This window comes from Salmo salar, chromosome 06 (assembly GCF_965601325.2).
Source record: "Salmo salar chromosome 06, fSalSal1, whole genome shotgun sequence".
Taxonomy (NCBI): domain Eukaryota; kingdom Metazoa; phylum Chordata; class Actinopteri; order Salmoniformes; family Salmonidae; genus Salmo; species Salmo salar.
In genome coordinates this window covers 79,187,007-79,202,724 of record NC_138296.1, presented here as the reverse complement: position 1 = coordinate 79,202,724, position 15,718 = coordinate 79,187,007, and the positions used below count along the sequence as shown (strand labels likewise).

The window sequence follows — 15,718 nt, the reverse complement described above, 5'->3', positions numbered from 1 at the left end:
CTGCTTCTCTCTCGCTACCTCTCTTTCTCTGCTACTCTCCCCCTCTCTTTCTCTGCTTCTCTCACTCTCTCTCTCCCCCTCTTTCTCTCTGCTACTCTCTCTCTCGCTCTGCTACTCTCTCCCCCTCTCTCTCTGCTACTCTCGCTCTCTACCTCTCTTTCTCTGCTACTCTCTCTCTGCTACCCTCTCTCCCTCTCTCTCTGCTACTCTCTCTTTCCCTCTCTCTCAGCTACTCTCTCTCTCCCTCTCTGCTACTCTCTCTCTCCCTCTCTCTCTGCTACTCCCTCTCTCTCTCTCTCTCCCTGCTACTCCCTCTCTCTCCCTGATACTCTCTCTCTCTCTCTCTCTCTCTCTCTCTCTGCTACTCCGTCTCTGCTAGTCTCTCCCTCTCTGCTACTCTCTCTCTCTCTACCTCTCTTTCTCTGCTACTCCCTCTCTGCTACCCTCTCTCCCTCTCTCTCTGCTACTCTCTCTTTCCCTCTCTCTCAGCTACTCTCTCTCTCCCTCTCTGCTACTCTCTCTCTCCCTCTCTCTCTGCTACTCCCTCTCTCTCTCTCTCTCCCTGCTACTCCCTCTCTCTCCCTGATACTCTCTCTCTCTCTCTCTCTCTCTCTCTCTGCTACTCCGTCTCTGCTAGTCTCTCTTTCTCTGCTACTCTCTCTCTGCTACCCTCTCTCCCTCTCTCTCTGCTACTCTCTCTTTCCCTCTCTCTCAGCTACTCTCTCTCTCCCTCTCTGCTACTCTCTCTCTCCCTCTCTCTCTGCTACTCCCTCTCTCTCTCTCTCTCCCTGCTACTCCCTCTCTCTCCCTGATACTCTCTCTCTCTCTCTCTCTCTCTCTCTCTCTCTGCTACTCCGTCTCTGCTAGTCTCTCCCTCTCTGCTACTCTCTCTCTCTCTGATTCTCTCTCTCTCTGCTACTCCCTCTCTCTCTGCTACTCTCTCTTGCTCTCTCTGCTACTCTCTCTCTTGCTCTCTCTGCTACTCTCTCTCTCCCCCTCTCTTTCTCTCTGCTACTCTCTCCCCCTCTCTTTCTCTGCTTCTCTCACTCTCTCTCCCCCTCTTTCTCTCTGCTACTCTCTCTCTCCCTCTCTTTCTCTGCTACTCTCTCTCTCTCTCTCTCGCTCTGCTACTCTCTCCCCCTCTCTCTCTGCTACTCTCGCTCTCTACCTCTCTTTCTCTGCTACTCTCTCTCTGCTACCCTCTCTCCCTCTCTCTCTGCTACTCTCTCTTTCCCTCTCTCTCAGCTACTCTCTCTCTCCCTCTCTGCTACTCTCTCTCTCTCCCTCTCTCTCTGCTACTCCCTCTCTCTCCCTGATACTCTCTCTCTCTCTCTCTGCTACTCCGTCTCTGCTAGTCTCTCCCTCTCTGCTACTCTCTCTCTCTGATTCTCTCTCTCTGCTACTCCCTCTCTCTCTGCTACTCTCTCTTGCTCTCTCTGCTACTCTCTCTCTTGCTCTCTCTGCTACTCTCTCTCTCCCCCTCTCTTTCTCTCTGCTACTCTCTCCCCCTCTCTTTCTCTGCTTCTCTCACTCTCTCTCCCCCTCTTTCTCTCTGCTACTCTCTCTCTCCCTCTCTTTCTCTGCTACTCTCTCGCTCTGCTACTCTCTCTCCCTCTCTCTCTGCTACTCTCGCTCTCTACCTCTCTTTCTCTGCTACTCTCTCCCTCTTTCTCTCTGCTTCTCTCTCTACCTCTCTTTCTCTGCTACTCTCTCTCTGCTACTCTCTCTCCCTCTCTCTCTGCTACTCTCCCTCTCTCTCTGCTACTCTCCCTCTCTCCCTCTCTCTCAGCTACTCTCTCTCTCCCTCTCTGCTACTCTCTCTCTCTCTCTCTCTGCTAAACTCTCTCCCTCTCTCTCTCTCTGCTACTCTCTCCCTCTTTCTCTCTGCTTCTCTCTCTCTCCCCCTCTCTTTCTCTGCTTCTCTCACTCTCTCTCTCCCCCTCTTTCTCTCTGCTACTCTCTCTCTCCTTCTCTTTCTCTGCTACTCTCTCTCTCACTCTGCTACTGTCTCTCCCTCTCTCTCTGCTACTCTCTCTCTCTGTTTCTCTCTCTCTCTGCTACTCTCTCCCTCTTTCTCTCTGCCTCTCTCTCCCTCTTTCTCTCTGCTTCTCTCTCTCTCTCTACCTCTCTTTCTCTGCTATTCTCTCTGCTACTCCCTCTCTCTCTCTCTGCTACTCTCTCTCTCCGCTACTCTCTCACTCTCTGCTACTTTCTCTATCTCTGTCTGCTACTCTCTCTCTCTCTGCTACTCTCTCTCTCTCTCTCTCTCTCTCAGCTACTCTCTCTCCCTCTCTGCTATTCTCTCTCTCCCTCTATGCTACTCTCTCTCCCTCTCTCTCTCTGCAACTCCCTCTCTATCTCTCCCTGCTACTCTCTCTCTCTGATACTCCCTCTCTGCTACTCTCTCTATCCCTCTCTGCTACTCTCTCTCTCTCCCCGATTCTCTCTCTCTCTGCTACTCCCTCTCTCTCTGCTACTCTCTGCTACTCTCTCTCCCCCTCTCTTTCTCTCTGCTACTCTCTCCCCTCTCTTTCTCTGCTTCTCTCACTCTCTCTCCCCCTCTTTCTTTCTGCTACTCTCACTCTCCCTCTCTTTCTCTACTACTCTCTCTCTCTCTCTGCTACTCTCTCCCTCTTTCTCTCTGCCTCTCTCTCCCTCTTTCTCTCTGCTTCTCTCTCTCTCTCTACCTCTCTTTCTCTGCTATTCTCTCTGCTACTCCCTCTCTCTCTCTCTGCTACTCTCTCTCTCCGCTACTCTCTCACTCTCTGCTACTTTCTCTATCTCTGTCTGCTACTCTCTCTCTCTCTGCTACTCTCTCTCTCTCTCTCTCTCAGCTACTCTCTCTCCCTCTCTGCTATTCTCTCTCTCCCTCTATGCTACTCTCTCTCCCTCTCTCTCTCTGCAACTCCCTCTCTATCTCTCCCTGCTACTCTCTCTCTCTGATACTCCCTCTCTGCTACTCTCTCTATCCCTCTCTGCTACTCTCTCTCTCTCCCCGATTCTCTCTCTCTCTGCTACTCCCTCTCTCTCTGCTACTCTCTGCTACTCTCTCTCCCCCTCTCTTTCTCTCTGCTACTCTCTCCCCCTCTCTTTCTCTGCTTCTCTCACTCTCTCTCCCCCTCTTTCTTTCTGCTACTCTCACTCTCCCTCTCTTTCTCTACTACTCTCTCTCTCGCTCTGCTACTCTCTCTCTCTCTGCTACTCTCTCCCTCTTTCTCTCTGCTCTCTCTCTCTCACCTCTCTTTCTCTGCTACTCTCTCCCTCTTTCTCTCTGCTTCTCTCTCTCTACCTCTCTTTCTCTGCTACTCTCTCTCCCTCTCTCTGCTACTCTCTCTCTTTCTGCTACTCTCTCTCTCTCTCTCTGCTACTCTCTCCCTCTTTCTCTCTGCTTCTCTCTCTCTCTCTACCTCTCTTTCTCTGCTACTCTCCCCCTCTCTTTCTCTGCTTCTCTCACTCTCTCTCCCCCTCTTTCTCTCTGCTACTCTCTCTCTCCCTCTCTTTCTCTGCTACTCTCTCTCCCTCTCTCTCTGCTACTCTCTCTCTCTGTTTCTCTCGCTCTCTGCTATTCTCTCCCTCTTTCTCTCTGCTTCTCTCTCTCTCTACCTCTCTTTCTCTGCTACTCTCTCTCCCTCTTTCTCTCTGCTACTCTCTCTCTCTCTGCTACTCTCTCTCCCTCTTTCTCTCTGCTCTCTCTCTCTACCTCTCTTTCTCTGCTACTCTCCCCCTCTTTTTCTCTGCTTCTCTCACTCTCTCTCTCCCCCTCTTTCTCTCTGCGACTCTCTCTCTACCTCTCTTTCTCTGCTACTCTCTCTCCCTCTCTCTCTGCTACTCTCTCTCCCTCTCTGTTTCTCTCTCTCTGCTACTCTCTCTGTCTTTCTCTCTGCTTCTCTCTCTCTACCTCTCTTTCTCTGCTACTCTCTCTACCTCTTTCTCTCTGCTACTCTCTCTCTGCTACTCTCTCTCTCTGCTACTCGCTCTCTCTCTCTGCTACTCTCTCTCTCTGCTATTCTCTCTCTCTCTCTCTGCTACTCTCTCTCTTGCTCTGCTACTCTCTCTCTCTCTCTCTCTGCTACTCTCTCTCTCTCTCTGCTACTCTCTCTCTCTGCTACTCTCTCCCTCTTTCTCTCTGCTACTCACTCTCTCTCTCTGCTACTCTCTCTCTTGCTCTCCTACTCTGTCTCTGCTACTCTCTCCCTCTTTCTCTCTGCTACTCTCTCTCTCTACCCCTCTTTCTCTCTGCTCTCTCTCTAACTCTCTTTCTCTGCTACTCTCTCTCTCTGCTACTCCCTCTCTCTCTCTCTGCTACTCTCTCTCTTGCTCTGCTACTTTCTCTCTCTCTCTCTGCTACTCTCTCCCTCTTTCTCTCTGCTACTCTCTCTCTCTACCTCTCTTTCTCTGCTACTCTCTCTCTCTCTCTGCTCTCTCTCTCTACCTTTCTTTCTCTGCTACTCTCTCTCTACCTCTCTCTCTGCTACTCCCTCTCTCTCTGCTACTCCCTCTCTCTCTCTGCTACTCTCTCTCTTTCTGCTACTCTCTCCCTCTTTCTCTCTGCTACTCTCTCTCTACCCCTCTTTCTCTGCTACTCTCTCTCTCTGCTCTCTCTCTCTACCTCTCTTTCTCTGCTACTCTCTCTCTACCCCTCTTTCTCTGCTACTCTCTCTCTCTTTCTCTCTGCTCTCTCTCTCTACCTCTCTTTCTCTGCTACGCCCTCTCTCTCTCTCTGCTACTCTCTCTCTGCTACTCTCTCTCTCTCTGCTACTCTCTTTCTCTCTCTGCTACTCTCTCCCTCTCTCTATGCTACTCTCTCCCTCTTTCTCCCTGCTACTCTCTCTCTCCCTCTCTTTCTCTGCTACTCTCTCTCTCTTTCTCTCTGCTCTCTCTCTACCTCTCTTTCTCTCTGCTACTCTCTCTCTACCTCTCTCTCTCTGCTACTCTCTCTCTCGCTCTGCTACTCTCTCTCCCTCTCTCTCTGCTATTCTCTCTCTTTACCCCTCTTTCTCTGCTACTCTCTCTCTACCTCTCTCTCTCTCTGCTACTCTCTCTCTCGCTCTGCTACTCTCTCTCCCTCTCTCTCTGCTATTCTCTCTCTTTACCCCTCTTTCTCTGCTACTCTCTCTCTACCTCTCTCTCTGCTAATCTCTCTCTCGCTCTGCTACTCTCTCTCTCTCTGCTACTCTCTCTACCTCTTTATCTCTGTTACTCTCTCTCTCTTTCTCTCTGCTCTCTCTCTACCTCTCTTCCTCTGCTACTCTCTCTCTACCTCTCTCTCTTCTACTCTCTCTCTCGCTCTGCTACTCTCTCTCCCTCTTTCTCTGCTACTCTCTCTCTTTACCTCTCTTTCTCTGCTACTCTCTCTCTACCTCTCTCTCTGCTACTCTCTCTTGCTCTCTCTGCTACTCTCTCTCTCTGCTACTCTCTCTCTCTCTGCTACTCTCTCCCTCTTTCTCTCTGTATCTCTCTCTCTACCTCTCTTTCTCTGCTACTCTCTCTCTCTTTCTCTCTGCTCTCTCTCTCTCTACCTCTCTCTGCTACTCTCTCCCTCTTTCTCTCTGCTACTCTCTCTCTCTGCTACTCTCTCTCTCTTGCTCTGCTACTCGCTCTTTTGCTCTCTCTGCTACTCTCTCTCTCCCCCTTTTTCTCTGCTACGCTCTCCCCCTCTCTTTCTCTGCTTCTCTCACTCTCTCTCTCCCCCTCTTTCTCTGGTACTTTCACTCTCTCCCTCTCTGCTACTCGCTCTCTCTCTCTGCTACTCACTCTCTCTCTCTCTGCTACTCGCTCTCTCTCTCTCTCTCTCGCTCTGCTACTCTCTCTCCCTCTTTCTCTGCTACTCTCTCTCTTTACCTCTCTTTCTCTGCTACTCTCTCTCTACCTCTCTCTCTGCTACTCTCTCTTGCTCTCTCTGCTACTCTCTCTCTCTGCTACTCTCTCTCTCTCTCTGCTACTCTCTCCCTCTTTCTCTCTGCTTCTCTCTCTCTACCTCTCTTTCTCTGCTACTCTCTCTCTCTTTCTCTCTGCTCTCTCTCTCTCTACCTCTCTCTGCTACTCTCTCCCTCTTTCTCTCTGCTACTCTCTCTCTCTGCTACTCTCTCTCTCTTGCTCTGCTACTCTCTCTCTTGCTCTCTCTGCTACTCTCTCTCTCCCCCTTTTTCTCTGCTACTCTCTCCCCCTCTCTTTCTCTGCTTCTCTCACTCTCTCTCTCCCCCTCTTTCTCTGGTACTTTCACTCTCTCCCTCTCTGCTACTCACTCTCTCTCTCTCTGCTACTCGCTCTCTCTCTCTCTCTCTCTCTGCTACTCGCTCTCTCTCTCTCTCTCTGCTACTCGCTCTCTCTCTCTCTCTCTGCTACTCGCTCTCTTTCTCTCTGCTACTCGCTCTCTCTCTCTGCTACTCGCTCTCTTTCTCTCTGCTACTCGCTCTCTCTCTCTCTGCTACTCTCTCCCTCTTTCTCTCTGCTACTCTCTCTCTCGTTCTCTCTGCTCTCTCTCTCTCTGCTACTCTCTCTCCCTCTTTCTCTCTGCTACTCTCTCTCTGCTACTCTCTCTCTCTGCTACTCTCTCTCTCTTTCTCTCTGCTACTCTCGCTCTACCTCTCTTTCTCTGCTACTCTCTCTCTCTTTCTCTCTGCTCTCTCTCTACCTCTCTTTCTCTGCTACTCTCTCTCCCTCTTTCTCTCTGCTACTCTCTCTCTCTCTCTGCTACTCTCTCTCGCTCTCTCTGGTACTCTCTCCCTCTGCTACTCGCTCTCTCTCTCTCTGCTAGTCGCTCCCTCTCTCTCTGCTACTCTCTCTCTCTTGCTCTGCTACTCTCTCCCCCTCTCTTTCTCTGCTTCTCTCACTCTCTCTCTCCCCCTCTTTCTCTTTCTCTGATACTCTCTCTCTCTCCCTTTCTCTCTCTGCTACTCGCTCTCTGCTACTCTCTCTCTCTCTCTCTCTCTCTGCTACTCTCTCTCTCTCTGCTACTCGCTCTCTCTCTCTCTCTGCTACTCGCTCTCTCTCTCTCTGCTACTCGCTCTCTCTCTCTGCTACTCGCTCTCTCTCTCTCTCTGCTACTCACTCTCTCTCTCGCTCTGCTACTCGCTCTCTCTCTCTCTCTGCTACTCGCTCTCTCTCTCTCTCTCTGCTACTCGCTCTCTCTCTCTCTGCTACTCGCTCTCTCTCTCTCTGCTACTCGCTCTCTCTCTCTCTCTCTGCTACTCTTTCTCTCTCTCTCTCTCTCTCTCTCTGCTACTCGCTCTCTCTCTCTCTCTGCTACTTGCTCTCTCTCTCTCTGCTACTCGCTCTCTCTCTGCTACTCGCTCTCTCTCTGCTACTCGCTCTCTCTCTCTCTGCTACGCTCTCTCTCTCTGCTACGCTCTCTTCCCCTCTCTCTCGTCCTCCTGTCTGTTAATCCTGTAAGAAGACAGAGAGAGAGAGCAGAGGGAGGAGAGGGAGGAGAGTAATAAAAGGTTGATGAGGACAGCTGGGCGTTATACGTGGACAGGGGCGCTGCTGCCTGCTAGCAAACTGACTCCTGTGTGACAGACAGACCACTCTATATCGTACAGTCTATGCTGACAGACTCACACAGACAACATAGTGTTATTAATGATCTAATCCTCTCGATGGGAAATATTTCAGGGAAGTTCAGTGAATGTTGTGTCTGATGTCTTTCCTGTCTTTGCCATGCTAACACCTGCAGTGATTCTCTCTCTGGAAAATGTTGTGTGAATGTTGTGTGGATGTTGTGTGATGATCTTGATGCCTTACCTTGCTCTCTGCACCTCCATCTCGTCTGTAGTGGGCCCATTCTGGACTTGGCGCTGGACTGCTGGGCCTGGAAGGGAAGGATGGAAGGAGGGAAGGGGTGAAAAGACAGAGATATAGGTTACCATTATTTGTATGGTTGATTTGATTGTTTATGTTGGTACCAGAGAGAAAGAGATAGAGAGAGAGACAGAGAGACAGAGATACTGAGAGAGAGATAGCGAGATAGAGATACTGAGAGAGAGAGAGATAGCGAGACAGAGATACAGAGAGAGAGAGAGATAGCGAGACAGAGATACAGAGAGAGAGAGAGAGATAGCGAGACAGAGATACAGAGAGAGAGAGAGACAGAGAGAAAGACAGAGAGAGACAGACAGAGACAGAGAGAGAAAGGGAGAAAGACAGAGAGAGAGAGGAGAGAGAGAGACAGAGAGAGAAAGAGAGACACAGAGAGAGAAAGAGAGAGAGAGACACAGAGAGAGAAAGAGAGAGAGAGACACAGAGAGAGACACAGAGAGAGACACAGAGAGAGAGAGAGAGAGAGAGAGACACAGAGAGAGAGAGAGAGACACAGAGAGAGAGAGAGAGAGAGAGACAGAGAGAGAGAGAGAGAGAGAGACAGAGAGAGAGAGAGAGAGAGAGAGAGAGACAGACAGACAGACAGACAGACAGACAGACAGACAGACAGACAGACAGACAGACAGACAGACAGACAGACAGACAGACAGACAGACAGACAGACAGACAGACAGACAGACAGAGACACAGAGACACAGAGACACAGAGACACAGAGACACAGAGCGAGAGAGAATTTGACTTTTGGTCTTTCTTTACTGAAACATTCTCATTTCATTGAAAACTTCCCCCCGTTAAAAATAAAACCCCAAATATATCCTGTACTGCATACATGTACCATACTCACCTTTCCAGCTACCACATGATACAAACCAACATCACAATACTCAAAACAATACCCACTCCTACAACCGTATATCCAAAACATCTTCCCCAGCTATATAGACAGCCCCCCCAACACACCATCTCTCCTGAAACATCTTCCCCAGCTATACAGACAGCCCCCCCAACACACCATCTCTCCTGAAACATCTTCCCCAGCTATATAGACAGCCCCCCCAACACACCATCTCTCCTGAAACATCTTCCCCAGCTATATAGACAGCCCCCCCAACACACCATCTCTCCTGAAACATCTTCCCCAGCTATACAGACAGCCCCCTCAACACACCATATCTCCTGAAACATCTTCCCCAGCTATACAGACAGCCCCCCCAACACACCATCTCTCCTGAAACATCTTCCCCAGCTATACAGACAGCCCCCTCAACACACCATATCTCCTGAAACATCTTCCCCAGCTATACAGACAGCCCCCAACACACCATATGTCCTGAAACATCTTCCCCAGCTATACAGACAGCCCCCCAACACACCATCTCTCCTGAAACATCTCCACACTTTTTATCATTCCATATAACTCAAACTCAACCCTTAGGTGCGCAGAGACCATCCATCCCATTAAACATTAGTAAAGGGTCTGTTATCCCCCCACCTTTGACCCTGTTCCTCCTTGTTAGCCAAATAGATAACTTTGCCTGAGCAAACAGAAAATTCAACAAAACACATTTGACCATCTCCATAACCGAATACCTGTATCCCATTATAAACACCCCAACAGTAAAACCCACCCCCAACCTCTCACACAGACATTCCAACAGAGACATTAGTGATATTAATCTGGCGCACACAGAAAACACATGAATCACAGTTTCTTTCATTACACAGAAAGGACACCCCTGCCCGATTCCCGGTTCAACCCGTGCCAACCAGCTGTTAGTGGCCAGGGCTCCATGAAGAACCCTCCACTGGAGGTCCCCTGACCTCTTTGGTACTGGGGGTTTGTAGAGCCCCCTCCATCTAAAACCCACCATACTCTCTGCCCTACATACCCCCTGCCACTGATGTGCCCTCACTCCTGTTAGGCTCCTAATGTTCCTCACCTTAACACAGAGGTTGTAGAGGGCTTTACCTCCCACCCCTTCAAACTCCCCCAGGCTCGGAGTGTTAAAATCTAACAAGTCCTCCAGACCCCCTTGCCAGTCTCCAGTCTCTGCCATCACCTGCAGTGGCGGAAACATTGGTGGCCCCTCTCCCTTTGGCTGGTCAAACATCCCCCATTACCGGCTCAGACAGTGCCTCCTGGACCTCCTCCAGGAATCTCTCCAGCAGCCTAAGAGACGTTATTCCTGTTTGTTGTGCCAGGACTTCCGGGGTTTTCCACCCCTCCTCTCCCAGCAGTCGCAGGTCACCCAGCCTTTGTAAACCCGCTGCCATCAGTTGCCTCTGCAGGGTGGCCACTGAACCGATCTCAAAGGGATGGCTGGGTTGTGGAAGATAGGCTCCTCCAACACCCACAGCCCAGGCTCCACACCCCCTTCTCGTGTGGGCCTGAGCAGCTGCCAGGCCTTCAGCATTGCAGAGTAAAAATCTGAGAGACCTGCTGTACTCAGCCTCTCCAGCTTCATGAGGAACAGCTGCCGGTCCAACCCTAATCTGCCAGCTCTCCTCTGTAGCGCGCATGCTGGTTCCCTCCAGCCAACATCAGTATGGTACAGCAGTCTCTGCACCGCCTTTAGCCGGAAGGCAGCCATCCTGCTCTCCAGTTTCACCAGGCCCTGTCCTCCTTCGTGAACGGTCATGTACAACACTACCGCCCTCAGCCAATGATGGCCCGACCAGAAGAAGTCCACCAGCTTGCGTTGCAGGTCTGCGAGCAGACCGGCGGGGGGGTTGAGGACAGCCAGTTTATGCCACAGGGATTATGCCACCAGGTTGTTAATTATCAGGACCCTCCCTCTATATGACACTTGGGACAGGAGCCACCTCCACCTGGCTAGTCTTGACACCACTGCCTGTGACAGCCCCTTCCAGTTCTTCCTGACCCACCTCTCTGAGACCAGGTACACCCCAACACTTTAAGCCCTTCACAACCCCACTGCAAACCCCCTGGAAGCAGAGGGGCCCTATCCCCCCCATACCCCACATAACAGAGCTTTGCTCTTGCCCCAGTTTACCTTAGCTGATGAAGCTCCCTCGTACACCTTCAGACTGGTCTCTAGTGGCTGCATATCCTGACCATCACAGAAACATAATCTGCATATGCTGACACTGCTATTCCTGTCACCATTTCCATGCCTGTCCAGCACACTCCCTGCAGTCTCCTGCGTAGCAGTCCTAAAAAAGGCTCAATGGCTAGTGTATATAACTGCCCCGATAGAGGGCATCCTTGTCTAATGCCCTGTCTCACCCAGACTGGCCTACTGAGCCCCCCTCCCACCTTAACCATACATGACGCCCCAGCATACAACAGCTTCACACATGTCAAAAAACTCTTCCCACACCCAAACACAGACATCACATTAAACAGATACTCATGGTCCACTCTATCAAAAGCCTTCTCTTGATCTAATGAGACCAGTCCAAAGTTCACATTACAACCTCTCGACAAGTCCAACATGTCCCTAATTAAAACCTGTTGGGGCTAGGGGGCAGTATTTGCACGGCCGGATAAAAAACATACCCGATTTAATCTGGTTACTACTCCTGCCCAGTAACTAGAATATGCATATAATTAGTAGATTTGGATAGAAAACACTCTAAAGTTTCTAAAACTGTTTGAATGGTGTCTGTGAGTATAACAGAACTCATATGGCAGGCCAAAACCTGAGAAGATTCCATGCAGGAAGTGGAAATCTGATTTGTGGAATCACCTTCAACACTTTGCCTATGAAACACACCGTGAGTTAGGATTCATTTAGCACTTCCTAAGGCTTCCACTAGATGTCAACAGTCTTTACAAAGTGGTTTGAGTCTTCTCAAGGTAAAAACTGAACGAACGAGAGGCCTGGAAAGTTGGTCATAGGGGGAGGGCCATTACTACTATGACGCGGGCGCCCGTGGGTACCCTTTCATTCCGAAACGTTTAGTAAGACAATGCAATCGTCCGCCTTGAATATTATTGAAGCTCTGATTGAAAAAGGCCCTAAAGATTTATGTTATACAACGTTTGACATGTTTGAACGAACGTAAATATATTTTTTGGGCACATTCGTGATGACAAGTCCCGCGCGCTTCAGTACATTATGAGTAGCCTTCGGAACGCGCTAACAAGAAGGAGCTATTGGGACATAAATTATTAACTTTTTCGAACAAAGCTACATTTGTTGTGGACCTGGGATTCCTGGAAGTGCCTTCTGATGAAGATAATCAAAGGTAAGGGAATATTAACAATAGTATATTTGATTTTAGATGGTTCCAAGATGGCACTAACCTGTATCGCCTAGCCTATTTTTCGGAGCATAGCACCTCGTTTATTGCAAAGTGTGATTTCCCAGTAAAGTTATTTTTAAATCTGGCAATGCGGTTGCATTCACGAGATGTTAATCTATGATTCTTTGAATGACAATATTACATTTTAACAATGTTTTCGAATAGTAATTTTGTAAATTGTAGCGCTGATTCACCGGAAGCATTTGAGGGAAAATATTTTCTGAACGTCACGCGCCGATGTAAAATGCTGTTTTTATATATATATATGAACTTTATCGAACATCATGTATTGTGTAACATGATGTCCTAGGAGTGTCATCTGATGAAGATTGTCAAAGGTTAGTGCTGCATTTAGCTGTGTTTTGGGTATTTGTGATGCATGCTAGTTGCTTTGAAAATGGCAGTGTGATTATTTTGGGCTGGGTACTCTCCTAACATAATCTAATGTTTTGCTTTTGCTGTAAAGCCTTTTTGAAATCGGACAACGTGGTTTGATTCAGGAGAGGTGTATCTATAAAATGGTGTAAAATAGTCATATGTTTGAGAAATTGAAGTTATAGCATTTATGAGGTATTTGTATTTCGCGCGACGCGATTCTACTGGCTGTTGACTAGGGTGGGACGCAAGCGTCCCAGGTTCCCAGACAGGTTAAGAACAAGTTGTCCGTGATTGAGCGTCCCGGTACACAAAATGTTTGGTCCTAATATACTATCGAGTCCAAATGGGACTTCAGTCTGTTAGAGAGGACCTTGGCAAATATCTTATAGTCTGCACAGAGTAATGCCACAGGCCTCCAGTTCTTAAGTTCACAAAAATCCCCTTTTTTTGGGCAGGAGAGTCAGACGGCAGCTCATCGGCAACTCTCCTACCCCGACGCATTCACGCAACACGCAAAAGAAGTCCTGTCCAATTATTACCCAGAATTATTTATAAAACTCCACCGGCAGTCCATCAACCCCCGGTGCACGACTGGGGGACATCTGGGTTATGGCCTCTGCCAGTTCATGGGACAACAGAGGAATGTCCATTTCATCCCTCTGTGCCAGAGAGAGCTTAGGGAGTCCTGCGAACAAGACCTGAGCACACATAGGATCACACACTTCTGCCCTATACAACGCAGTATAAAACTCCACAGTCCGCTCCCGCATCTCCCCCACCACAGAGGTCACCCGCCCATCAGACAGCCGTAGACAATGCATACCCTTGGCTTCACTGCTCTGTCTTTCCAAACCAAAGAAGAAGGAGCTGGGAGCATCGATCTCTTTGAGCATGGAGAACCTAGCTCTTACAAGTGCTCCCTTTGCTTTAACCTGGAAAAAACTGCCCAGGTCCCTACGTAATTCAGCTAAATTAGCCTGGAGGCCTACATTGCCTTGCCCCACCATCTGTACCTCCATCTCACTAATACACCGCTCTAGTTCCCCCAATACTCTCCTAGCCTCTGAGGATGAGAGAGCTTTGTACTGTTGACAGAAAAGCCAAATTTGGACTTTCCCCACATCCCACCATTGACTCAGAGACTAATTCTCCTCTCTTTGCTGCCCCCACCTTTCCCAAATGGTCTGGAAACCTGAGCAAAAAGTGGCATCTTGTAAGAGCTTTACATTGAACTTCCAATAAGATGCCTGCCGGGGCCCTGGTGAAATAGACAGCTGAGCCATGGTTATGTGATGATCAGAAATGCCCACCGGGAGAATGGTAGTGCCCAACAGCCTATTGCTCCGATTCCTAGACATGTAAAACCGATCAAGTCGGGTTGCACTCACCCTAGCCCCAAAAACCTTCACCCATGTATACTGTCTTGTATTTGGATGTTTAGTTCTCCAAACATCCACTAGGTCGAACTGATTAATGATGTCCCTTAACACTCCCACTGACACTGAATGAGGCTCTTCCCCATTTCTGTCTTTTGTAAAATCCATTGTACAGTTCCAGTCCCCTCCAACCACCAGCGTCTCCTCAGGCGCTACCTGTGAGAGTTCCTGTCTAAGACTCACAAATAGAACCCCTCTTTCTCTCCCTGTGTTAGGCGCATACACATTTATAAAGACAAAACCCTTGTTGTTAATTTCTGCTTTAACAACAAGCGGCCTACCCCTACACACCTCCTTTGAGGAACACATTTTTACAGACAGACCCGGTGCAAAAAGGACTGCCACTCCTGCACTAAGATTTGTTCCATGGCTTAACACACTTGCCCCTTTCCACCAGAGTCCCCAATCAACTGCAGAAACAACACCTGTACTTTTTTTAGTTTTACATATTCACCCAACACACTCCTCTTTCCCGCATCTCTGGCGCCATTTATATTGAGCGAGCCTACCCAAAGAGTCTCCATAAGAAGTGGGAGAAAAGCCAGCCGAGAAAGAGACCAATAGCAAAGCTCAAAAAGCCCCAGTGTCAGAAAGAAAATACACTGCTCAAAAAAATAAAGGGAACACTAAAATAACACATCCTAGATCTGAATGAATGAAATAATCTTATTAAATACTTTTTTCTTTACATAGTTGAATGTGCTGACAACAAAATCACACAAAAATAATCAATGGAAATCCAATTTATCAACCGATGGAGGTCTGGATTTGGAGTCACACTCAAAATAAAAGTGGAAAACCACACTACAGGCTGATCCAACTTTGATGTAGTGCGTGTGGCCTCCATGTGCCTGTATGACATACCCTACAACGCATGAGAATGCTCCTGATGAGGTGGCTGATGGTCTCCTGAGGGATCTCCTCCCAGACCTGGACTAAAGCATCCGCCAACTCCTGGACAGTCTGTGGTGCAACGTGGCGTTGGTAGATGGAGCGAGACATGATGTCCCAGATGTGCTCAATTGGATTCAGGTCTGGGGAACGGGCGGGCCAGTCCATAGCATCAATGCCTTCCTCTTGCAGGAACTGCTGACACACTCCAGCCACATGAGGTCTAGCATTGTCTTGCATTAGGAGGAACCCAGGGCCAACCGCACCAGCATATGGTCTCACAAGGGGTCTGAGGATCTCATCTCGGTACCTAATGGCAGTCAGGCTACCTCTGGCGAGCACATGGAGGGCTGTGCGGCCCCCCAAAGAAATGCCACCCCACACCATGACTGACCCACCGCCAAACCGGTCATGCTGGAGGATGTTGCAGGCAGCAGAACGTTCTCCACGGCGTCTCCAGACTCTGCCGCTTCTGTCACATCTGTCACGCCAGTGGCGAATTTGCCAATCTTGGTGTTCTCTGGCAAATGCCAAACGTCCTGCACGGTGTTGGGCTGTAAGCACAACCCCCACCTGTGGACGTCGGGCCCTCATACCACCCTCATGGAGTCTGTTTCTGACCGTTTGAGCAGACACATGCACATTTGTGGCCTGCTGGAGGTCATTTTGCAGGGCTCTGGCAGTGCTTCTCCTGCTCCTCCTTGCACAAAGGCGGAGGTAGCGGTCCTGCTGCTGGGTTGTTGCCCTCCTACGGCCTCCTCCACGTCTCCTGATGTACTGGCCTGTCTCCTGGTAGCGCCTCCATGCTCTGGACACTACACTGACAGACACAGCAAACTTTCTTGCCACAGCTCGCATTGATGTGCCATCCTGGATGAGCTGCACTACCTTAGCCACTTGTGTTGGTTGTAGACTCCGTCTCATG

The 15,718-nt window shown here is 49.4% G+C and overlaps 1 protein-coding gene across 5 annotated transcripts in view; it reads right to left on the bottom strand.

The window, feature by feature from the left end:
• The window catches only part of LOC106608079 (ena/VASP-like protein), a 141,544-nt gene that overhangs the window by 32,429 nt on the left and 93,397 nt on the right, over positions 1 to 15,718 (bottom strand). For all 5 annotated transcript variants that reach the window (XM_045721005.2, XM_082976996.1, XM_045721006.2 and 2 more), the window contains exon 4: positions 7,744 to 7,810. In XM_045721005.2, the coding sequence (XP_045576961.1) occupies positions 7,744 to 7,810 (67 nt within the window). The remainder of the gene's footprint in view (positions 1 to 7,743; positions 7,811 to 15,718) is intronic.